Below are 27,275 nucleotides of genomic sequence, written 5' to 3' on the forward strand. Positions count from 1 at the left end.
GTGGAAAATGAATACAACTTCATTGAGGAGTGTGCTACTTAAGGAATGCTTAACAAAGTTTGAATGAACGTTTTGAATAAACAAGGTTTCAAAAAAAACACGTTTCTTAGTTAAGATTCATATGAAAAAATGGAATTGATTAATCTAATGTCTGTTAATCGTTACACCATAAAATCTGCTAGACATCATTAAAATTCTTTGCTTGATTTATTCTTGAACATAAAAAATCTTTTCATCTAGTATTTTTCAAGGTAAACCTTTAATACAAACTATGTATGGTAAAATTTAAATGACTAAAAAAGTTCTCTATCATTGAAAATATAACACATCTTTAAAAAGATATCATTGTAAAAACAATTATTGATTTGGACTTTTCCGATCATTAACCATGCCTAGTTTTCTTCATTTCTTACTAGTGTCACTTTCTCACATTCTTCTTTTATTTTTTTATTGTTCAAAGATCAAACCTTAAAATGTATAAAAAGAAAAGTGATTAATCTAATTAAAAATGTATAAAAAGAAAGTGATTAATCTAATGTATTTTAATCCTTAGACCTTCCTCCATTCATTCTTCAAACATTAAAAATCTTCTCATCTATTATATTATTTTCGAAAGTAAACCCTTTATACAAACCATGCATATATGGTAGAATTTGAATGGCCGAGAAGGTTATACATCATTGGAAAGGTAACGTATCATATTACATTACGTGTGTCTGCGCGGTGGTTATGTTTGGAGACCAAACATTGCTGTCGCTGCTTGCGCACCACTATTTTGGCAATGATTTATCGTCTCGACTCTCCAACGATATTGTATATTCCTTTTGGACGCTCTAACAAGCTTAACAGAAATGAATATTTCTCTTCATATGGAAGGAGCTTCATTTTAACCAGGGAATCTTTATCTCCGATAGCATTACAAATTTCAACATAATAACATTGTTTCTACCCAGCATTTCAAAAATTCAGAGTGCAATTTTCATATATTTTCCCCTTAAGTTGCATTAACTTATACCTCCGGTGGAGGATTTGCCTCGAAATGTAATGGAAATTGGCTGTACTGGCTGCCTTACGGCCATCTGCGACAATTGACAAAAGCACTTTACACAGATGCAGAAAGATTTGGAGAAAACCTTCGATTATTTGCAGGATTGAAGGATGTCTGTATTATGTAGGAGACAGTTGCCTTTTATAGGTCAAGGTCAGCGCTCGACGCCGCTAAATCCTATGGTAATCCGGCGTTCGAAACCCGCAAAGTGCACTTACTGTTGTCAGGGGCTAAATAAGAATGAAGTGACGAGAAGCAGGGTTGAAGTGAGACGAGCTCTGGAGAAAATTGCAGTTAGGAGGTTACCTCTTATGTCGATTAAGTGTGCTATGACTGCGGGTACTGCTCTTGCAGCGGCTGCAACGAGTGGATATTTACATGCTGCGGTCACTTCTACAATAACAAACGTGGCAATTACAGCGGTTGCGATCGCTTCTGGTGCGTGCCTATCTACAAAGATCGATTGCTTGTGGCCACGAGGGGAGCAAGGACCAGGTATTTTTAAGGTTTCCAGTTCAAGGCTTCCATGGAAAGTCCTTTGGTATTGAAGATTTCGTGAAGTATAAACTAAGGCGTCACAATTTTTTTATAGCTAATAATAGTTAATTTATATGGCGCGAAATATTGCCGGGTTGATATATTAAGCATTCCCTATTTATTTCCGTGCAGAAGAAATTGTTCAAAAGTAAACAAACAGCATGCTGTTTGTAGGATAAATTGCTCAAATCAAGCATCCATCATGTTGTTTGTACAAGAAATTGTATTATTCATTATTCAAGCTTTCATATTTAGATACCTATGTTTCTGTTTCTGATAATTATATCACGATCTGTATAAAATTTCAGTCAAATTTATTGATCTATATATTATAAGTAGTGGTTCACGCAAATTTACCTCTCTTAAAAATCAGTGATTCACATAGCATTCATTGAACTTATCAGAAGTTCACCCATACAATAACTACTTGTGCTTAACCATGGAGCTCTCTTTAAGAACAAACTCTATCCAAGAATAGGGCAATGACATGGTATGACATGTAAAAATGTTTTATGATTGAGCTGCAAAAATTCCTTAGTGCATTCAGACAAGAATTTTTCCCAATTATAAGTCCTACCATTATTCAGCCCATTTATTAACCTTAGCATCCATATAGCAATATTGGATGCTTTGCTCGCTCTTGTGAGTTTGCTTTTCAACAAGTCCGTAATGCAACTCCATTCAGGAGAGGTTATATAAGATTTCTTCAGTCCTCTCGTGTTACTGTTGCTCTATAGGCACCCATTGTTTCTCTGTGAGGTCTTGCCTGCATATATGCTCAAGATTTCTTATCTTCTGTAGACATCTTGGAAGAGGGTTTGGTTGCTGAATATCCTTTGTCTAGCATGCCAAACACCTTGTTGAACTGTTTTTGGTGAGTAAGATATCACCACTGTGTGATCAAAGTATCTAATGGTAGACTTGTGTGTGCTTCGGTCATATCCTTGGACCATAGAGTGTAAAAGAGGTTTAAAATCTCTGAGGTGGAACATGGGCATAAGGACGTTTTTATGTACCTGAGCTTTTCTGATTGAATCCTTCAAAGGGTGGTTGTTTGGAATGCTTTTCCATTAGGCCTTGCATTCACTCCCTGCGATACTTTCAAACTTAAGGTTCTCTGATGTAACCTGTTCATCTTTTTCTTTGCACACCTACCTTCTTGCATGAAGTGGCCATCTGTGACTGTAATGGTTTTTAAGTTATGGCTCCAACCTTCCAATATTGTAATTACCCTTTTTAGGCTTTCTAAAGCTTCCTTTCGCCATATTGCCTTCTTGGTGAAAATGCCCTTCCAGCTCTGTGCTGTGTACTTCCTCCATCTCCTCCTTGTCTGTGATGCAAACCTTGTCTTTGATTGTGGTCGTATGGTTCGTACAACAATTTCCTCCTAAACCGCAATGTCTTTTGTTGCGTAGGGTAGCCTCCTGCCAACCATATGCCTACCAAAATGCAGTGTTTGTCTTCCTATGCCAACCTCCTGCCACTTGTACAACACCTCCTCTCCTTACATGATCTTCACTACTCATATGGTGCTCACTACTTGTATAGGTGTTTTCTCTCGTACTTGTTTGACACCCAAGAATGTTATTCCTGCCCAAATGACTTCTTCCACCTATACAATTGCTGCTGTTGCATGTATGGCCTTTGCTATTTGTATGACATACAATAACTCTACTCGGGATGATGACTCTTCTCTCGGTATCCTATTGTGTACGACATATTGATCTATCCTTGCCTCATTTTTATGATGTAGGGTAAGGTCCGTACGATGCCTTACAAACTTGATTCACCTTCCAACTTGGTTCTTTGCCTTGCAAACTTGATTCACCTCCTTGCATAATTTGTTCTTACTTGGATCAAGTCTCTCCTATTGGCTCCTTTTAGGGTTAGGTATTTGATATAACACTTTCTTTTTATAATAAAGGCTAATGTATTTATTTCCTTATGATACTCTTTATTTTTACTTTTGTCATTCTTCTACTTTTATTTTTCTTATTTCCTTTATGCCCCCCTCCAACACTCGTCTTTCAATTATAACTTTTCCTCTTCTTATTTTTCCAACCTTTTTCCCTTTTATTCCAAGCTTCATAACCTTGATTCTTTTAATTTTGCTCAATTTCAAAGATGACATACCTTTTTTTTGTCTTTGGGTTCTTCGATCTCCTTGTTTTGTTGTGTTTCATATCTCTTCAAATTTTTTGAAGTGTTTTCTCCACATCTTTATTATTTTTCTTCTTTCTTCTTCTCTTCCTTAAACTCTTGCCTTCTTCTGAAATCTTCCGAAGTTCATTGTTCTCCTTGCCACATCCCATCTTTAAGTCTTTTCCTCCCTTATATTGGAGCTTAACTTTAGAGGCATATTGCTACATGCAAGTGCCTGGTGGTATTTTGTAGCATTCATTTTCACAAGAAGTTTCAAGGTTCTCCAAGTTAAAATTTATGCATTGAGGGCATGAGTCCACCCCTATAGAGCTTCCATACTTTTGGTACCATGCAACATCTTCGCCTGTCAACATCAGGGGTCCTGCTAGATTTGGTATCACTCTATAATGCATTTGAGGTAGGGTGGTATGGGGCTTTTTGTCCTTCACACATTTTCGGATAAGTCGATCCACATACCCATCTCCTCTAGAAATAAGCAAAGCATCTGTTAATATTAGTATTTTCAGGCATGGTCCAAGGGTGGCGCCATATTCGTCTAGGTCAATCGCTTCCTCCAAGTCTTCCTTTTGGGTCTTGCCCTTGGTTGCTTGCTCCCTTTTGCATTGTTTTATACTTCCTCATTAATGTCGTACGCATAAACCTTCTATTCTGTCTTCTTAGGTGCCCCACATCTCCAATATCTGTTTATTCTCACCCACAGAGCGAGAGGTCCTAACAATGTGTTTGTTTGGTGCTTGTCCACTTGGGGTATTGCAATGCCCTCTACATGCTTCCTTATAAGTTGTTCCTCGGAATCCATCACGGGCTTGACTAATACAGGTCTTGCTTGTATGGCTGTTCTTTGACTATTGGATCTTGTGCAATCTCCTTTTCTCATACATTCGTGAAATCTTCCTTAGTGGTAAACCCCAACATGTTGATTTACTCACTATGCGCTTTCCTCTCCTAATAGATTTTTAATTTGAACACGTTTACTAGTTCCTTAATTGGTTTGTTGTCCAAGGTGGGTAGTTTCACAACTCCATTGTTTCCCAACTCTCTTACTTTATAGGGCCTGAGCCAAGGGACCTTGAACTTACCAGGCTTGATTTTATTATAATTGTTATATTTCAAAACTCACTAACCTGTCTAGAATGTTAGTTGTCTCGTCGTTGAGTCACCTTGGTAGTTCATTGTGTTGTCATCCACCATCTATGCAACTTTAACAAGTTAAATAATAGTTCTTTTAGAGTCTTTGTGTCTCCTAATCGATTCTCTATTGCCACTCTCAGACTTGGTATGGTATATTTTGCAAGTACCACAACATCCTACCCATACATGAGTTTGAAGGATGTGTGCCTTGTTGTTGCCTTGTAGGTGGTGTGGTACACAAAGAGTACGACTGGAAGTCTTTCTTCCCAATCTCCTTGTTCAACTCCACAGGTCTTATACAAGATCGACACCAACACTTTATTTGTAGATTCAACTTGCCTATTGGCTCGAGAGTAATATGAGCTTGAGAAGTTATGGAACATTTGAAGTTCCGTTGTCATACTCCAAATGACCTAGCTCACAAAATACTCCTTGGTCACTTGTGATGGATATGGGTATACCAAACCATGTCACAATTCACTCATAGAGAAATTGAGTTGTGGTAAGTGCTATGTTATCTAGAAGTGCCTTAACTTCTATCCACATTTTCAATTACTCAGTTGCTATCCCTAAATACCTGCACCGTTCTGCAAAACTTACCTTAAAAGGTTTGACAAAGTCTAGACCCCACCTTTCGAAGATCTCCTAGGGCTGTTTTCATGTTTGGTAGCTTTAGTCAGATAAAACTATGGCTATATATAATTATGTATGAGATAGAATAACATATAAGTTTATTATATGATAGAAATATATATATATATATATATTATTACATTAATTGTCAAATTAACAAATAGGCATGTCCCATGAAGGGACATGTCTTTTCTTAGCCTTTGCTCATTATAAATAAGAGGTCATTGCCATTTGTGAAACACATACTATGAATATGGCAGTGCTTAGTACATTTGTAGTGATCTTTGAAATTCAACATGGTATCAGAGCCTGATTGCAAGTGTGAAAATGGATTAGTAAGAAAGTCTGAGAAAGATATACAAGTGCAGATAAAATTTAAGGAAGAGCAAGTAAATGAATGGATTAGGTTGAGAGGGACTTTGAAAACTTGCATCAAAACACCATCAACAGCCAAGAGTCAACTTGGCAAGATTGGCGCCGTAAAATTTGGCTGAAATCTGGTTTGATTTTGTCATAACTGTGATTGACATTGTAAATATGTATGCAAAACACAAAACTAAGTGTAAGGCATCGATAATTTGAAAAAAAATAAAATACAAACTAATTATCTATGATGGTGTCGACAATGGTAGAAGAAGTCGAGCATGGCTAATTGATTGGGGAAATGCTCATAACTATTACGGAAGTAATTGGTAAAATACTTGCTTGTTATTAACAGAGACCAAGAGGTCAATTTATACAAAAGAATAAAGTGATGTTTCCCTAGGAAACTATCAAAAAGAATAGAAATATTCTATTCTAACAGATAAAGCTAAAAAAGTGAAAGCTAACTAAAGCTAACTAGATATTTACAATAGATAACCATTAACTAATAATAGATGACTTATCTATTATTGTAATACCCTCCCTTAATGGTTAATCTATCTACAACACCAAGCTGTCCTCTGAATTTGACAAACTTATCAGGACCAAGAGGCTTGGTGAGAATGTCTGCAGTTTGATCTGTGGTAGGAACATACTGCAGATCAATAGTCCCGTCTTCAACCAACTATCGTATGTAATGACAATGAACATCCACATGCTTGGTTCGTTCATAGAAGACTGGATTCCGTGCTAATTTGATAACGCCTTCATTATCAACAAACAGAGTAGTTGGTCCTACTGGTGACATATGCATATCCCCAAGCATCTGACGAAGCCAAACAGCTTCACATCCTGCCTTAACAGTCCCTTTGTATTCAGCCTCTGTAGAAGAGAGAGAAACTGCTTGTTGCTTGTTGCTGGTCCATGTGATTGCACCGGATCCCAAACTGAACAGATATCCAGATGTTGACTTTTTATCATCAATAAAGCCTGCCCAATCTGAATCTGTGAACCCACTGAGTTTAGGATTAGAACTTCAAGAGTATAGAAGTCCATAATCTGAAGTGCCTTTCACATAATGAAGCACACACTTTGTTGCCATCCAATGATCAGCCTTAGGAGCTGTCATAAAGCATGAAATATAGCTGACTGCGAAGCTAATATCAAGCCTAGTAGCAGAGAGGTAAATGAGGCTACCTACTAGTTGCCTATATGTAGTATCATCAACGGAAGGAGAATCAAACTTTGCTGATAACTTGAGACCTTTCTCCATAGGTGTAGATGTAGGTTTGCAATCCTGCATTCAGAATTTGTCTAACAGGGCTTTGGCATATTTGGACTGAGAGATGAATATACCAGAAAATTGTTGCCAAACTTGAACACCTAGGCAATAATGCATGAGCCCAAGGTCAGTCATATCAAAAGACTGGCATAAGTTCTGTTTGATTCCCTGAATCAAAGATGCCGAACTGCCAGTGATGATCAGATCATCCACATAGATAACCAGAAGGATGATGTCACTGTTAGTAGTCTTGATGTACAGATTTGAGTCTGAAGAACTCTTCTTGAAGCCTTGATCACCGGGGTACTTATCAATCTTGATGTACCATGCCCGAGGGGCCTGCTTCAAACCATAGAGAGCTTTTACTCATTTGAGAACTTGATGGTCTTTACCAGCAACCTTGAAACTAGGAGGCTGCATTATGTAGACCTCTTCATGGAGATCACCATTCAGGAAAGCACTCTTTACATCCATCTGATGGACCTTCCAGCCAAACTGTGCTGACATGGCTAGGACTAATCCGATGGTGCTCATCTTTGCAGTAGGAGCAAAGGTCTCCTCATAATCAATGCCCTGATGCTGAGAAAAGCCCTTTGCCACTAAACGAGCTTTGTACTTATCCAAAGTACCATCTGATTTGTATTTGATTTTGTAGACCCATTTGTAGCCAATGGGTTTTCTTCCCTGGTGGAAGATCAGAAAGGACCCAAGTGTTGTTCTTCAGCAGGCTCTGGTGTTCAGATGTTATGGCCTGTTCCCACTCTGGAATTCCTTTAGCCTCAGAATATGTTTGAGGTTCAAACACACTGTGAATGTTGGCCATAAGAGCAAAGTTTACAGAATCTATAGTATTGCTATTTTTTCGAGCAGTTCTCCCATCTACGAGCTCATCATCATGAAGATCAACAAGTGTCTTAGCTCACCACTTAGGTCGGATAGGAGAAGGACCAACAGTAGTACTAGGAGATGCTTGATCAACAGGATCCACATCAGAAGAAGCTGGATCAAACTCAAGTGAAGCATCTTCAAAACGAGGTGATCCTGCAGGAGAAGCCAGAGGAGTCTATACAGGTATCACTTGAATAACTGGAGCTGCAGGAGCTACTGGAGCTCTCCCATCAGGTGGACCTAATGGAAGCCGAACTCCCAAATCATGAGCTTGCATAGGCTGGTTTGCTGGATCAGGAACAGGAGAAATAGGCATGAATGGTCCTCGCTGCTCATCAAAGACTACATCACGGCTGTATATAAGATGAGATGTCTCAACATTAATCAGGCGGTAGGCGTTGTGAAGACTACTATATCCAGCAAGCATCAGTTTCTGACTCTTGGCATCCAACTTGGTGCGTGAAGCATTAGGGATCCAAACAAAAGCAAGAGAGCCAAAAACCTTCAGGTGACTGATTCTGGGCTTGCGACCTGACCAGGCCTCTTCCAGAGTTTTACCTTTGACTGCCACTGTGGGTGACCGGTTCAATAGATAAACTACATTGTTAACTGCTTCTGCCCAAAACTGCTTCGGAACATGTCTATGTTCGAGCATGGAATGAACCATCTCGGTGATTGTCCTGTTCCGACGTTCAACTACATTGTTTTGTTGTGGCATGTGGGGTGTGGTGAACTGGCGTTGGATGCCATGTGTATCCAAGAAGCTGGAGAAAACATTAGAACAAAATTCCCCCCCATTGTTTGATCTAAGAGTAATAATAGATTTCCTAGACTCTTTTTCAACTAAGGGTTTAAACTTCTGAAATACAGTAAATGCATCGGATTTCTTTTTAAGGAAATACACCCACATTTTTCTACTGAAATCATCTACAAACAACAGAAAATACCTGTACCCAAGAACAGAAGGAGTGGCCGTAGGGCTGCAGATATCAACATGAACAAGCTGAAGTACCTGAGAAGCTCACCAAGAATCGCCACTGGGGAAAGGTGTGCGATGTTGCTTCCCAGCCTGACATGCGTCACAAATTCCAAGGTGTTGAGTTTGAATCTTTGGCAAACCAAGAACAAGCTCATCCCGAGCAAGTTGTGAGAGATAATGCACATTTAAGTGCCCATATCATTGATGCCAAAGTGTGCTTATGGAAGATCGCCGAGCAGCCATAGCTAAGTCCTGAGAATCACCAGAATCAATAAGTCTGAAAAGACCATGATCCTCAAGACCAACTACAACAATAGACTTAGTCGCCTGATCAGTGATGGTGCACTGATGTGAATTGAAGGTGACTGCCAAGTGTGGAGAATGTCGCAGCAACTGACTGACTGAGAGTAGATTTAGTTCCATCCCTGGAACGTAGTACACATCAAGGAATATGAGATTCCTCCCAACAGACTGAATTTGAATGTTGCCTTTACCGACAACTGTGTACTCTTCTCTGCCACCAAAAATAATAGAATTTGAATAAGGCTGGTAGTCAGTAAACCAGTCTCTGCGGTGAGTGAAATGTCGAGAGGCACTTGAATCAATGTACCAGGTAGACGACTTCACATGATCTGCAGGTCTCTTAGCCATAAAGACGTAAAAGGAAAATTCTGCCTGCTCAGTGTGCTCTGCATTGTTTGCTTTGGGTTGCGAACCGGATTGCTTAGATTGGGCAGCTAAGCGTTTCTGACATTCAACTTTCATGTGACCAAACTTGTGATAGTAGTTGCATTGAATGTTCTTCTTTTTGGTACTATCGAATGTTGGAGCAGAAGACTTTTGCTGAAACTTGCCCCTATCCTTTTAAAAGGATTTTGCAGCAAAGGCTTGCTCAGTGGAGGTGGAATTAGAGCTGCTACCAAATTGTTATTTCCACCGATCTTGCTGAAGCAGCAGGGTGCAGAGATCAGTGAACTTTAGATCAACACTAGTAGATGTGATGTTGAGAGTCTCGATAAAATGCTCATAGGATTTTGGTAAACTCCGAAGAGTGATTACCACAATATCCTCTTCCTCCATCTTGCGACCTATGGCAAGTAGCTGATCACGGATTTCTTTAATCCGGTTCAGGTGTGCCTGGAGCGTGGTCCGCTCATCCATGACAATAGAAAACATAGTGTTTTTTAGAAAGAAGGCTCTGCTCTTGTCAGAAGTCTCATGAAGACCTTTGAGGTGTGTCTAGATTTCGGCAGCTGTCTTGCTGGATGGAATCTGAGAAAGCTGATCATCAGCCACAGATGACTTGAGAAGCATTAATGCCTCTCCGTTATTCAGATCCCATGTATCTTGATCAGGACTCGGAGAAGTCGGATGCTTCGTAACACCCAAAACAAGTTGATCGATGTTCCGATATTCAAAGATTGTGATAATGCGCAGCTTCCAAGTTCTATAATTGCGACCATTGAATTTGGAGTTATGCTCGAGCAGAATATTTGTCAAAGATGCCATGGTACGTTTTTCAATGAAAATCTGTGAAGGCACGTTGTTCAAGGCAAAAATATGGAAGACCCAGAAGAATCAAAGAGTGACCCAAAAGAGAGCTCGGAAAACCCAAAAGGAATATGCTGTTGTTTTCAGAATCCATTGGCTCGAAAATTGAGGCACCCAGAAAAAACAGATGACAACCTAGTTGAGCTCTTGAAAAACCCACCAAGAATTTGCAAACAAAAAAAATTTCTGACCCCAAAAATTAGGGTTTCGAGCCAAAAAACTAGTCGGCGGATTTGAAGGTCAAAGCAACAAAAAAATGGTGTTTGCAGGTCTGAAAAAGACGATTTTGATCAGAATAGGGGCGTTTTTGCTTGAGACAGCATAGACAAAGAGATTTTAGCATAAAAAACTGTGATTTCACCCTCAAAAATGCTGTTCCTTGATTGTAGAAAAACATATGCCAAAACTGAAACCCTAGCTTGCGATTTTCAGATATGATGAGGATCCAAGTTGCAGAAAAACAACCTCCAGATCTGCGATTTTCAGCAGCTGGAAAATGACAGTGAACACACGAATTCTTCAAAAAATGGAAAACCCTAGACGAGTTTTTGAGAAATTGCAGAAAAAATTCCGAAAATTTTGAAGCAAATAATTTCAAAAAAGAAATTATAGAATTTTTGAAAAAACTTCAAGTATTAGCTTTGATACCATATTACGGAAGTAATTGGTAAAATACTTGCTTGTTATTAACAGAGACCAAGAGGTCAATTTATACAAAAGAATAAAGTGATGTTTCCTTAGGAAACTATAAAAAAGAATAGAAATATTCTATTCTAACAGATAAAGCTAAAAAAGTGAAAGCTAACTAAAGCTAACTAGATATTTACAATACATAACCATTAACTAATAATAGATGACTTATCTATTATTGTAATAATAACGACATGCAGACAACAAGATTGATGCTTTCCAAAGGTTTATGTTTAGAATCCCAAAGATATAATAAGATCATCTTGAATGTATCCTCATGCTATTACTAGCATGATTTTGATACCATTTGTTGACTTCAGAGTTCTAATTTGGGCTACGAAGGGATGTGAATGATTCAATGAACAAAACCCAAAGACAAGGAGTCATTGGTGCCTAGATCATGACGACCATGGTTCTACTGTGAAAATTTAGGAAACACGTCTTCAAGTTGGATGGGAATCAATGCACACATGGTATTGGGGTGATTGCATATATGCATTATATATAGATCATTTGGCTTTTCTATTCACGGGAAATCAATTCATGGTTCTAGAGCATGCGAGACATTTGGCTCAGAAGGAAAAGTAAGAAATATAAATTATATATACATATATAAGAAACACGGTGGTATAAGGTTAGGCATTATCATAAATATCTCTGTCAACAATAAAGTAGATTATTGACTATCAATCAGGAAGAAGAGAAAACCATCGAACACAAAGAAGAGAATAGATAAGCATTGAGGAGACATTACAATAATTTTTTTTTTTTATATTACAGTCGTAGCTATCTACAACATACTCCTGCAAGGTGGCAAACAAATAGAATGGATAGACATTTCTTCAATCTATATCTGCCCATTCAATTTGGGTTTGTATTGAGCTCGGTCATATATATTTCGATCTGTGCATCACAATCTGCAAACTAGACAAGATCAGTTTAATGGATGTTTAAATCTGTAAACAGAAATAAAAATAAAGAATGCAGAGAACTTGTATTCTGATATTTGCAATTCTGGAAATTGAAGCTTCCTAACTGACATGATCAGTTGTAACTGATGTAAGCAACTCATTTTGATATAGAGTTGTATTTATATAATATTTGAAGTCAGTGTTGGTGTATAAAAATAGAAGCATGCCCTATAAACGCGATGAGAGTCATGAGTGTGCATTATATTAAAAAAAAAGGAGGATAATATCCGATGTGAAATGAACTCGAGTATCCAGATTGGTGAGCACCCATAGATGAATGGTTATCTCATTAAGTGATGTTAGAGCTCAAACCTAGCATAATAGTGAGATACAAAAGAAAAATAATCTTTTACTTGACCTTGCAAAGTATTTGTCCCAACTTTTTAAGATAGACAAGAGAGGGAACATTATCGTGGATTATACAGGAACTACTACTGCTATTAATGCAGATCTAGAGATGAGTGGAAATTGATTGATTGTCTCTCATTGGACTGAAACGTCTATAAAATGGAGTAAATAGGAATTTTACATTAGGGGAGAAATAATAACAAATGTTCCATTCCCATAGTTTGACAAATGCTTATGTTGAGGCATTTTATGATTTGTTGCATATGGACCTTCATTGGAGCAACTTGTATAAGGATGTTGATGTATAGACAAGTATTTATTATTTTTGAGTATTGTATTAATCTCTCTTATTTGTATTTGCAATCCGTACTATAAGAGCTATTTGCCTTGATCTTTCTTCCAAGAATGTTTTTGGAAGAAGAGGGAGATTGAGACTCAGAGAGAGCTTGACATTTCATTACGAGCAACCTTGAAAGAGAGGGAGCAAATAGAGGATATGGTTCAGTTAACCTTTGGTGATCTCGGTCATATTGATTCAGAGGGAGTAAACCATGTTGAGATGGATCCTCCAGTGATCAATTGTAGCGGTCAAGAGGACTGTGCTTCATAAGTATACCTTGTGACTATGTGATTTGAATGGGCTAACCCCCTGTATATGTCATGAGGAAGTGACGACTTCCAAATGATGGCACTTTTATTTTGCAGAAGTTATTGAAAGGTGACAATCTTACAATAACTTAAATTTCTATTATGCTGGATATCTTGCAATGTCTATGTAGATCATGATAGATTATACTTTACATGGTGGATGCTTATATGGTAAGCATTATGAGAATGTGTGTGCACATACCTTATAAACATTTGTTGAGTAATTGGTGAATGTTATGCAAATTGATGTTTTGGAGGCCATTACACAAAATACGTGGTGAATATCACACGACTTGATGTTTTGGACAACACTTGGTGAATATCTTGCATCTCATTCTAGAAGCCATTACTCATAGAGTATCTAGTGAATATCATATGTTGATTTTTTGGAGACCAATACTCAATTGTGATATCAAAATGGTGAATATCATATGTTTATGTTTTGTAGACCATTACCTTATTGAGTACATGGTGAATATCAAGTGTTGATATTCTAGAGACCATTACTCAAAGTATTTGGTGAATATCATATGCTGATATTCTGAAAGCCAATACTCATGATATCAAATGTGATATCAAAATAGTGGAAATCTTCTAATTAAATATTTTTTTAATGTGTCATTCCTAAAGATTGCTAGTGGTGTAATATCTGTTTTGTATTTGTCCTCCCTAGGTAAGAGTGAGTGTTGATTATTGGTAGCTTCAATCAGATAAAACTATGACTATATATAATTATGTATACGATATAATTACACATGAGATATAAGTTTATTATATGAGAGATTATTATAATAATAATAATATATATACATATACATACATATATATATATATTCATACATATATATACATATGTATATATCATGGTTACCGGGAGACCCGTCTCCCCCCTAAAAGTCGCGTCTCGGAGACCAAGACGCTTCTCGGAGACTTTTCGCGTCTCAGGAGACCTCAAAAAAGGTTGGAGACTTCATGACGAAGTCTCCTGAAGTCTCCCCATCTCCTAATCCAAAAAGTGAAGTTTCCCCGAAGTCTCCTGGTAAAATATAAATGTAAAATATAATATTAAATAATTTTATATATTTTAGCCCTCATTTTAATGTTTTTAATACAAAAATTAAGACCACCAACAATTTAAATGATTAAATCATTTAAAATATTTTATTTAATAAATTAATAACTTTAAAAACATTAGAAACACTTTTAAAAAATTATGTTTATTCAACAATTTAAATGATTAAATCATTTAATATATATTTTTGGAGAGATGATTTTTTGGAGAGCATGATAGTTGAAGACCTTGAGATGGATGATCACAACCTTGTGGAGTAGATGATAGTACCATCGACATACTAATACTAGTTATATTTCTGTTTTTTGTTTATTGTACGAAGTGTTGATTTTTGTTTGCATATCGGCAATTCAGCATCAAACTATACTTTTTTGAATTTAAAATTTGAATATGTAATGATAATCTCAGCGATTATCAATCTGATATGATGGTGATCATATGCAATATTTGAAAAACAAATGTCTATGAGATACAATATTGTGATCATATGAGTTTTGAAATCTTTGACTCTATGAGTCTATTTTAATTTTTAATGTGACATTTCTATTATTATTTACTTTAGTCTTACAGTATTATTATTTTCAAATTTTGTATTTACTTTTAGTATTAGACTCTTTAAACTATTAAATTTTTTTTTTTTTTGAAATTGCCATCTCCAAGTACCCTCGTCTCCTATTTGAAAAATTGCCGTACCGGTACCAGTACCAGTACCGGAGACCTCGAAGTCTCCCCGTCTCCCGGTGACCTTGGTATATATGTATCTAAGTGTGTATATATATATATACATACATACATATATACATATGTATATGTATATGTATATAAATATATATGTATGTATATATATAACCTAAGTCACAAGGTTCGAATTTGAGTTTGAGTTTGGCAACTATGAAATTCAGATGAAGTTCGACAAGGAATTTAAAAAAAATTGATATGAAATTTGCCTTATGTTAAAAAAATAAAATATATATATTGAAAAAATACTAAGTTGTTGATTCATCTTGGCCAAGGGTGGATGCGGAAGCTGGTGCGTGCGGATGCCTGGTGTGTCCGGAAGCCATGTGGATGCCAATAGGATGCGTGGAGGATGGAACGATTGTTTAACTACTCTGTTTTATGTTCTAATCAACACAATGAAGGCGATAAGACATTCTGTGCAATATGGTTGTCTAAATCCCAATGCATGTAATTAACCAATGGACTACATCACATGTCTCCCACTCAAAATCCCATTGAAATCAACTGTGATTGTGACACATCTCCAGATTGGTCCTGCTCAAAGATTTTTGTTGAAATCGGGGGATAATAATCATGAGTACTCACAATGTTATCAGACATTGTTGTTTCTGCATAAGGATCTCTAGATTGGTCAATATATCTGCTAACAGTTATATCTAGAGTTATGTCTTTTATTGTCATTACCCATCTGTTAACGCATTTTCTAAAACTTGAACCAAAGTTTACTCAATAAGTCTTTGGTCAATATATAGTTTTTGAGTACTCACATTTTTTTGGGTGTGTAGGAATTGACATTACCTAGCCAGGATAGGTTTAATGCATTCTTCCAAATGGTAGAGATATATTTACAATTGTTTTAGTTTTAAAATAAAATTTTACTTAAAATATTAATAATATTTAACAATATTATGTTATATATATATATGCAATATTTAGTAGTATTATATACAGTAATATTTAGCAATCTTATATATATAGACGCATCCATGCGCATCTGCATCCTCACCCAAATAAAACCATGCTTCTCATATCCGCTTCTCGCATCCGAATTCGAACTGGTAACTTAGAAAAAATATAAATATGAATAATAGTATATTCAATTATTTATTTTTATTTTCTTCTTTTGACTCCTAATATATTAAAATAATACTAATTTTTATTTTATAAAACATTAAACTTTAAAACAAAATAGAATCCCTAACTATATCAATTAAAACATAAATAGACATGCATTAGTTTTTAATTTTAACTTTACAAAACAAAATAAAAAAATAAAAAATGTATCAAATTAAAAATTTACTAACATATTAATGTAATAATAAATAAATTACCTACTAAATATTAATATTATAATAAAAATTAATTAAGATAAAATTTATAATGATAAATAAACTTATATCTTCTTAATATTAATTAGTAAATAAAAATGACAAATCTAAATCTATCTCAAACATCTAAAAATATGTACAAAAACCTTAAAAACAAACAATATATTAAAATTGAAATATTTGGATACAATTTTTGTTTGTTTGTCATAGGACATAGAAAAGCTCGATAAGGTGGGAGACGAGGAATGCCTTTCGGTGGATCATATTCTGCAAATTTGGTTGCAGTAAAGAGATTGTTTGCAACGCTAGAGGACACAAAAAGCTGAGAAAATATTGCACAGAACAAACTCGTAATAGATCTATTTTGTTGTAGACTTCGTTTGCCCTAACAATCTTCTGAAACACTCTTTAAACGACTAATGCTATTCCAATGAGCTGAGGCCATAATTTAAGAAAACCATAATTTTTTTTCTGCTATATGAATTCCACCCAAACTTATATGAAATTTATAAAAAAATTAGGTTCGCCAAATTTTGAATCTTAAGCTGAAAATTTGGCGAACCTTGTGACACAATATATAACTATGATTATATTTATTATTATATTAATTGTCAAATTAATGAATAGACATGTCCCATGAAGGGACATGTCTTTTCTTAGCCTTTGCTCATTATAAATAAGAGGTTGCTGCCATTTGGAAAACACATACCAAGAATATGGTAGTGCTTAGTACATTTGCAACAATCCTCAAAATTCAACAAAATCATGGCACAAATTCTCCTTTTATTGGCATGCTTTCCCTCTAGCAAGTGTCACATCCAAGCACCTACTCTCGTGCATCAGTGTGGAGGGTTGGCCACTACAACCTTGCAAGTAGCACCTTCCATAAGGTGGCATCAAACCCCGTGTGCCCTCCTGCCAATCCTTCATGAGATTCCCTTAGCATGCTCTAGATTTCCTCCTCCATGACACACTTGTATAGCACATGGTTGGATCCTATCTTGTACAACACCCCAATAATGCGTTGGAATGCTTTACTTTTCAACACCAACTTTCTACTTTGCCGTGGTGGCATTTCCTGGGGGAACATGGAAGTGGACAAGTATTGGCCAATATGCTCATATTAGGTGTAAGTTTTAATAGATCTTGGTGTAGACTTATCAAAATGTTTCAGTCTGTATTCTACTTTATAGCAGATTGGTCTTTTCTTTTATACAAAGTTAGACTTATTTATTCTTGCTGTGGTAATAACTATACTTCTCTAAAATCAGTATGCCGTGTTTATTGATATGATGTTCAAATATCAAATAGAAGTCAATACATATACATATTGAAAGCATCACCAAGTAGGGGCATGACTCTACGTGGTCATGCCTCAATATCCATATGTATTGACGTCGGTTTAGATGATTGGTTAGTTAGCAGTCAACATAACATAATCTCGATATAGAAGACTCGACCACAATAAACATAGCAATGGACACGGGATGTCATCCGACAACCCAAGTAGTGCAACGGTATGTAACCCGCTCATAGACAATCATATCATTGTCTATCATAACCTTAACACAAGGTTAATTTGCTTTCTAAATTATTCGATATGCAATCAAATCAATGATAATGTAATATTAATGATGAACTGGCAGTAGAAAATAAACAGTAATTATATATATATATATATATATATATATATATATATATCAGTTACTATCTACTGAGTATAAGTTTCAATACTTAAATGCTAACATCTTTAACACTTCCTCTTTAGCAATGAGGGATTGAAACTTCTACATACAAGTAAGCATGACTCAAATATATCTGATAGAATATGGTATCTGGCAATGTCCGGTCTAAAGAACCAAAATAGCTGATTTTCATGATGTCCGACAAACTTTGGCCTATAATCATGATGGATATCAATGTGTCCGGCAGAATCCGACCTATAACAATGACACCAATAATTTTCATGATGTTTGGCAAGATCCGGCCTATAATCATGATGGATATCAATGTGTCTAGCAGAATCCGGCCTATAACAATGACACCATTAATTTTCATGATGTCCGGCAAGATCTGGCTTATAATCATGATGGATATCAATGTGTACGGCAGAATCTGGCCTATAACAATGACACCAATAACCTTCAATACTTTTGGTATTAAAGGTTGGTCATCTATTGATATTTCTTGTCCACAATGGTCTTTTTTTGATATTTGAGATGTTTCTCTTTTTTTGCATCTTGTACTGGACTTGTTTCTTCTGATATATTCTCCCTTTGAATTTCAGGTTGTGGATTTTCATCTAAGTCTGTTGAAGGCTCATCATTTATGCCTATGGATAGTTATAAGCCAATATTTTCCTCGACTATGACATCTTTGCTTACTTCTAGTAATCTTTGTCCAGGAACAGACTTTGTAACCTTTTGAGTTTTCACTATACCCAACAAATATTCCTTTTTTTCTTGATGGTTCTAACTTAGTTCTTCTTTCTTTAGGTATATGCATATACACAGGACAACCAAAAATCCTAAGATGACTTAAGTCAGGTTTATTTCTTGTAAAGACTTTTTCAGGTGTTATATTTTCTAGAATGGAGTGTGGACATCTATTTTGTATGTATACAGCAGTATTAGTGGCTTCTGCCCAGAATGAAAAGTGTAGGTTTTGATCATGAAGCATAGCTTTTGCTGCCTCAACAATAGTTCTATTTTTTCTTTCTACTACCTCATTTTGATGAGGATTATAAAGTACTGTGTATTCCCTCTTAATCCCAACAGATGTACAAAAAGCTTTGAAATTCTCAGAGGTATATTCTCCCCCATTGTCAGACCTTAGAGTTTTAATTTTCTTTGACACTTGATTTTCCACCAATTCTTTGAATTCTTTAAATTCTTTAAATTTTGATAAGATTTCATTTGATTCTTTAACTTTTAATAAGAAGATCCAAGTCTTCCTAAAGTAATCATCGATGAAGGTTATGTAATAGGAGTAACCTCCTAGAGAGAGAGTTGGCATGGGCCCACATAGATCAGAGTGAATTAGTTCTAGGATTGATTTAGACTTGTGTTCACTAGGAGGGAAAGGTTTTTTAATGTTCTTTCCTAGAGCACGACCTTTACATATATGTTTAGGATTTAGGTCTGGAATTCCAAAAGTGATTTTTGCTATCTTTGGTAGTGAACTGAAACCAATATGCCCAAGTCTTCTATGTCAGATTTTATTAGAGTTTGTTATTTCATGATTAAGAGCTTGATTTTGAATGTTACAAAGTTTATATAAGGTCCCATCTCTAGTCCCTATGGTGATAGCATTTTCTAGACTTGAGTTTTTAGGGCAGTACAAGACTTTGTCTTCGTTGAATGTGACTTGAAACCCTTCATTCGTTCATCCAGAGATTGAAATTAGATTTCTTTTTATTCCAGTTACAAATAGAACATCTTTCAACTTTAATGTAACTCCAGTCCTTAATTGAATAGAGTAGGTCCTGTTACAAGATTCAAGAAGAGTTGGCAGATTAACGGATTTCCGGATGATTGATTGATAAACAGAGGAACAAATATGTTCCTTATAAAGAATTACAAGGACGTTGTTTCTAAAAGAAACAACGTAGACTGAAGATGGAATTAGAAACAAAACTGAAGACAAGATAGGAAACATTCCTATTTGGACTGAAGACAAAAGAGACAGGATAGGAAACATTCCTATCTAGACTGAAAGACGGACTACAGACAAGTAGTTGACTATTATAGAAAGTATAAGATATTATCTTAATACCCTCCCTTAATGGTCAACGTACGGATGTCGGAACATTCTATGATAACTGAGACCCTCCCTGGATCTACAGAATGCTGAAACCAAGAAGCTTTGCCAGAAGAGTGCTATGACTCAAAATAAGTTGCATTTACAAAACTTCGTTTTTGTGGAAAAAACGGTAAAACCCAGAATCTCACGCAACCTTGCGTATTATAGACAACTTGAAATGATTTTTGAGGAGAAAATCAACAAACCCATAATCTCACGCAACCTTGCGTATTACAGACAACTTGAAATGATTTTTGAGGAGAAAATCAACAAACCCAGAATCTCACGCAACCTTGCGTATTACAGACAACTTGAAATGATTTTTTAGGAGAAAATCAACAAACCCATAAAAACAGAAACAGATTCAGAAGGTGAAAAATGCAGCTTCGCCTTGATTAGGACCCGGAGAAGTCGGACGCTGCGTAACACCAAGAACAAGTTGATCGGTGTTTCGATATTCGAAGATTGCGATGATGCGCTGCTTCCAGGTTCCATAATTGCAACCATTGAATTTGGAATTATGTTCAAGCAGAATATTTGTCAGAGATGCCATGGCACGTTTTTCAATGAAAAACTGTGAAAATTTGTGAAGGCACATTTTTCGAAGCAAAAATACGAAAGACCCAGAAGAATCAGAGAATGACCCAGAAGAGAGCTCGAAAAACCCAAAAGGAATCTGCTATCGTTTTTTGGATCCGCTGGCTTGAAAATCGAGGCACAAAAATTGAGGCACCCAGAAAAAACGGACGACAACCCAGTTGAGCTCTCGAAAAACCCACCAAGAATTTGCAAACAAAATATTTTTTTGACCCCAAAAATTAGGGTTTCGAAAAAAACGGCCCTAGCTGAAAAAACTTCAGATTTCTTGATAAAAAATGGTAGATTTTTCTTCAAAGATCGATGTGCATGGACGAATGGGGCTAGAGTGTGCTGAACAAACATAGGCAGACCCGAGTTCGGGAATTTCTCTAGGTCGAAAACCCTAAGCGGGTTTTAGAGAAATTCAACAGAAATAATTTTGAAAAAATTTAAACAAATAATTTCACGAAGAAATTATAAATTTTTTCAAAAAAATTTAAGTAATAGCTCTGATACCATGTTATAAGATTCAAGAAGAGTTGGCAGATTAACGGATTTCTGGATGATTGATTGATAAACAGAGGAACAAATGTGTTCCTTATAAAGAATTACAAGGACGTTGTTTCTAAAAGAAACAACGTAGACTGAAGATGGAATTAGAAATAAAACTGAAGACAGGATAGGAAACATTCCTATCTGGACTGAAGACAAAAGAGACAGGATAGGAAACATTCCTATCTAGACTGAAAGACGGACTACAGACAAGTAGTTGACTATTATAGAAAGTATAAGATATTATCTTAATAGGTCCCAATACCTTTGACTGGATGAGTGGAGTTGTCTCCAATAATAACTCCTTCAGATCTGTAATTTTCAAGTGTTTCAAATTTGTCCCTCAATCCTATTATATGTTGAGAAGCACCACTATCTATTATCCACACACTTTCATTTGAGTTTATCTCACTTGATAAATTAGAGTAGAAAACTAGATTTTCATCTTTTTTACTTTTGGCTAATGAGGCTAAGATTCTTTCCCTTTCAGGACATTTACTGAAGACATGTCCGAATTTCTCACACTTATAGCATTTAACTTTGGAGAGATTAGTACTGTTGAACTTATTATTCTTTTTCTTATAGTCATGTTTCTTTCCTTTAAATTGCCTATTTTTCCCTTGATGATTTGGAGATGAGAAAAGAGCTTGATTTTCTCCATCTTGATTTAATACAATACCTTTGGAAATTAATCTTGACTCTTCTGATGTACAATCAGTTTTTAGTTGATCAAATGAAGGAATTGAAGGTCTACTGACAACTTGAATAAATGCTTCCCATGAGAGTGGTAATCCTATAAATGCTAATATAGAGAGTTCTTGATCTTCTACTTTGTTTCCAATGGAATTTCAGAGATCCTTCCAAAAAAAGATGAGATTGTTTCTCCCTTATTCGTTTTAGTATTCATCAGTTGATTCTTTAGAGTAATCAATCTGCTTGAGTTGTTGATTTCAAATGCATTTTTAATTGTTGTGAATACTTCAAAGGCTTTCTTCATATTTGAAATGGAAGGAAGTATGTGATCCTTTACAGAGTCTACTTTGATTTTCTTGGCTTTATTGTTTCGCATTTTCCAAGTGGTTTTTTCTATTTCATCTTCAAGAATCAGATTATCAGATTCAATGAAGGATTCTAGTTCTAGTTCTTCAAGGATTGTGGTAATCCGAAATTTTCCATGAAAAAAAGTTTACAGCACCTTCGAGTCTGTCTTCTACTCTTATGTTATTTGACATTTTTCCAGCACTTTCGATAGTCTCTCTACCAAGCAGGGTCTGATACCATATAAGTTTTAATAGATCTTAGTTGGTGTAGACTTATCAAAATGTTTTAGTTTGTATTCTACTTTATAGCAGACTGGTGTTTTTTTTATACAAAGTCAAACTAAATTGTTCTTGCTGTGGTAATAACTATTCTTCTCTGAAATCAGTATGCCGTGTTTATTGAAATGATGTTCAAATATCAAATAGAAGTCAATACATATACATATTGAAAGCATCACCAAGTAGTGGCATGACCCTACATGGTCATGCCTCAATATCCATATGTATTGACGTCAGTTTATATGATTAGTTAGTTAGCATTCAACATAACATAATCCCAATATAGAAGACTCGACCACAATAAACATAGCAATGGACACGGGATGTCATCCAACAACCCAAGCATCCCAATATAGAAGACTTGACCACAATAAACATAGCAATGGACATGGGATGTCATCCAACAACCCAAGTAGTGTGACGGTATGTAACCCGCTCATAGACAATCATATCATTGTCTATTGTAATCTTAACACAAGGTTAATCTGCTTTCTGAATTATCTGATATGTAATCAGATCAATGATAATTTAATATTAATGATGAACTGGTAGTAGATAATAAACAATAATTTAATATAACTATATATATATATATCAATTACTATCTACTGAGTATAAGTTTCAATACTTAAATGCTAACATCTCTAACATTACGAAGGTAGGACTACTGTTTGGAAACTTTGAGCATCTAGAAAGTCTTCATTAACCTTCTCGGCAAACTCCCTTGATTTTATTCTAGACAATTGGTTGGCAATAACATGGCTCTTTCTTGGGCATACAATGATTGTAAACACGAATTCCTGGAGTAGGAGCAACCACTGACTTACCCTTCCTTGTATGATGGTTTTTTTTACCAAGTACATTAGAGCTTAGTGATCAACGTAGAATGTGAAGGGTGTGGCAAGGAGGTAGTGTCAGAATTTTTGGACGATGTAAACTATGACCAGCACCTTCCTCTCGGTCGTACTATAGTTCCTTTCATCCCTTGACAACAAATCTACGTGCAAAGTATATTGGATGGTCCGACCCTTCTGTGCCAACTTGTCCTACGATGGCATCAATGGCATAATTCAAGGCATTCACATGTATGTGGGATTCGTTGTCCCAATTTTGACATGCCAAAATAGGTGCACTTACCAATTTGGACTTGAGTTCTTTAAATGCTTCTTCTTGTTCAGTCTCGCAGGTGAATAGTTTGCCTTTTCTCGTTAGCCTATCCAATTGGAAATGAGATCTTTGCAAACCCTTTGATGAACCACCAATAATAATTGACATGCCCTAAAAAGGACTTTACCCTTGTCACATCCTTTGGGTTTTCCATCTCGATGATAACCTTCACTTTATCAGGGTGCAAACTTTATGCCCGAGTAGCTTAACTTGTGGTATCGTGAATTGGAACTTCTTTGGGCTAAGTGCCATCTTTTCCCTTCAACATCATTCCATACATTTTGGTAGTGGTGTGAGGTGGGTTTCGTTCCCATTGTATATGGACCAATCATCCAAGAAGGCTTTGAAATTTCCAATTGACATTTTGTCAAAAATATGGAATATGATTCTGTAGAAGGTGGCAGGAGCGTTGCACAACATGAAGGGCATCTTGTTGTGTGCATACACTCCGTCCTCCACGATAGTGTAGTCTTCAATTTATCCTTGTTAGTGATACTAATCTGGTTATAGCCAGAGAACCCATCCATGAACTAGTAAATCTTGTGCCTTGCTACCTCTTTTAGTATACTGCCAGTGAACGAAATAGGGAAAGGATCATCGATTGTGACTGCATTTAAACATTCGAAGTCCTCAAAAATTTGGATTTGGTTGGCTTCCTTCTTTAAAGAGAGCACAATGGGTGATATAGTGACACTATTACTTGTTTGTACCTTGACAATGATTCTTACGTCAAGTATTTTCTCAATTTCCTTTTGAACTTTCAATGTGTGGTTTTTTATTCATGCAGTACGGTCTCTTCCATATTGGGCGTGCACCTGGTACCAAGGTGATTCAATGGACACATAACTAAAGAAACATGCTCTTCAAATCCTTGCATGTCTAGGTGAAAGCATCCTTGTATTCCAAAGATATTTTGAATATCGCTCTATTTGGTACATAGTCCTAGTCATCCCCGATGAGGATTACCTTCAAGGCATCCTCCTTCCATAGATTCACCTTTTCTATTCTTGTTTTTCTAAAATTTCACCACCTTTTTCCTTTCAAATCGATGGGTTGGGGTATCATCCACCATTGCCATGCCTTCCTTGTATTCCCTGTACTTTGGGGGTAGGTATCCTTTTCTTCTGCTTTGACTTCCAAAATCTCTAGCATGTTACAACTTGGGTGAGAGACTCATAATCTTTTATTTGCCAGTGGAACAATTTATTAAGGGAACTAGTTTCATCCTTCGAGCAAGCCCCTAGTCTTAGTACTCCATTGTCGGTTTTCATCCCTCCTTCCATTTCAAACTTTGCCCTTTCGAATTCGAAGTTTGTAGCTAGTTCTAGGGTTACCACCTAATTTTAGGTTCGAGGACATATTTTTTCCATCACTCTTAATAGAGAGTATTCTTTTTCCAATTGTGATTGGCTTTTGTTGTAATAAGCCAACCCTTGCGAAGGAGGGCATCATACACCTTCCTTTCTAGTGCGATGCCAACAAAGTTGAGGGAGAATTGTTGGGTCTCGATAATAACCTTCTAGGCCATAAGTGCCAATTGGTTTAATGCCATGTTGGTCGACATCTACAAAATGGAAGGTTGGCAAACAAAGTGTTAGCTTTCCAAGGGCCTTCCATGTCTCCTTTGCCAATAATTTTACACTAGATCCACCATCCACAATGGTGTTGGTGAGTGTATGCCGCACGATTTCCATCTCAACTACTATTGGGGTCATTCCCACATATATTGCCAACAACATTGGATCCGTTGTACCATTCTTTTGATTGCCACTTACTAGCTACATGGGTGATTTCCACATTCCTGGGCAACCACCTCTTCATTCCACTACACCCCTTACTGCCATCTGTTCACCCCCTCCAGTATTTATGAGGCCATTAGATCCATGAGATGCAGTAGAGCGGTGAACGAGGAAGGTTTCCAGGTAGAACATTTCAAACTTGGTGCTTTAGTCCTTGGATCCTACCTTCCTACACGCTTTTAAAGAGTGGTCTGTATTGGGTTTCCATAGTCTTGGTCGTGATATGTGATTTACCCTATTCATAAGTTTGGGCTTGTTTTCGACCCAGGTAACTATAGGACTATCATGATTGGGCATACATTTGCCAAACTTTTTGCCATTGCTCTGAACACCATGCTATCTAGAGAGCTTGACAGGAGAGGATGTAGAGCTAGAGGTTAGGCTGGTTTTCGGTCAAACTATCAGACTATGGATCAAATCTTCATGTTGCGAGCTATTATTGAGGAGGCTAGACACCGCTTTGAGAAAGTCTATTGCTGTTTTGTGGACTTTTGGAAGGCTGTGGATTCTATTCCTAGGATGGCCTTATTTCAGATACTTAGCAAGATTGGGATCTTAGATATGTTGTTGACTGCTATTATGAGACTATATGAAAAGGTGATTGGCAGACTCAGAACTCCAGAGGGCTTTTCTGTTCTAATTCAGAGCACCATTGGGGTGAAGTAGGGTTGACCTCTTTTTCCCACCTTGTTCAGGTTGTATATCGATGAGCTTGAGGATTTCCTCGTGAACTCCTCACAACCTGGTGACGCTTGCTATTTACATCAGGTTTTGATCTCCATTCTCCTTTTTGCAGATGATGTTGTTCTCTTGGTCTCTTCTCTCGACAGTCTACAGAGGCTCCTTGATGGTTTGGCTTCTTTTTGTGATCAGTGTCAGCTCGTGGTCAATCTAACTAAGACTCAGGTTATGATCTTTAACTGTTTAAAGATCTCTCATCTTCACTTCTTTTTTCAGGGGCAGGAGGTTGAGATTACTTCCTCCTATATGTATCTTGGGGTGAAATCTTCGCGACCCCGCTTCAGCATGAGACCGACCATTCAGTCTAGAGTTAGTAAGGGCATGGGTTCCCTCGCCATGCTCGAAAGACAATGCTTCAGACATCATTTTTAGGACATTTCATCCAAGTTGTCCCTCTTGGACTCCTTGGTTCAACCGACCATTCTCTATGGCTTGGTGGTTTGGTGACCTTCTCTTCTTGTTTCAGATTGGGCTTATATAGAGCTTGTTCAGACATTGCTTTTACGACGTATTATTAGATGTCACAGACTCACCCCCCACAACATTGTCTTAGCCGAGCTCATCCTTTCAAACTTGCAGCCATTTTTGACCTGATTTGGTTTCTTCATCGGCTTTGAGGCTTTACGAATTCGGATGTTGACCGACATAGATACTCTCATTTGGCATACTGATCTTTTATTGCAATTATGAGATCTGACACTAGCACTAGATCTCTGTTAGAGTGGGGTTTCCATTGCGCCAAAAGATCGATCTATCAATGGCCGATACAACCACTCAACTTATAGTACACAAGAGGCGGTTAATGTGATATCCCCATTTTGGCATATAAATTAAATAATAAATAAGTATTGTACATAAAGTTTATAATAATAAATAATCAATAATGTATATAAAATACTATAATTACACTATATCATAATAATATTATTATAAATATTATTATA

At 36.5% G+C, this 27,275-nt stretch overlaps 1 protein-coding gene across 3 annotated transcripts in view; it reads left to right on the plus strand.

Moving 5' to 3' along the window:
* The first annotated feature begins 729 nt into the window (after nucleotides 1-729).
* LOC149572592 (uncharacterized) overlaps nucleotides 730-27,275 on the plus strand; it is a 321,499-nt gene continuing 294,953 nt past the window's right edge. The window contains exon 1 of one of the 3 annotated variants that reach the window (XM_089813697.1): nucleotides 730-1,543. In XM_089813697.1, the coding sequence (XP_089669823.1) occupies nucleotides 1,159-1,543 (385 nt within the window). In that variant the 5' untranslated portion in view covers nucleotides 730-1,158. The remainder of the gene's footprint in view (nucleotides 1,544-27,275) is intronic. The other 2 variants (XM_089813695.1, XM_089813696.1) reach the window with 2 other exon arrangements.

The sequence above is a fragment of the Cupressus sempervirens genome, chromosome 2, assembly GCF_028749045.1.
Source record: "Cupressus sempervirens isolate cs-2001-9-10 chromosome 2, ASM2874904v1, whole genome shotgun sequence".
In the NCBI taxonomy this organism is placed as follows: domain Eukaryota; kingdom Viridiplantae; phylum Streptophyta; class Pinopsida; order Cupressales; family Cupressaceae; genus Cupressus; species Cupressus sempervirens.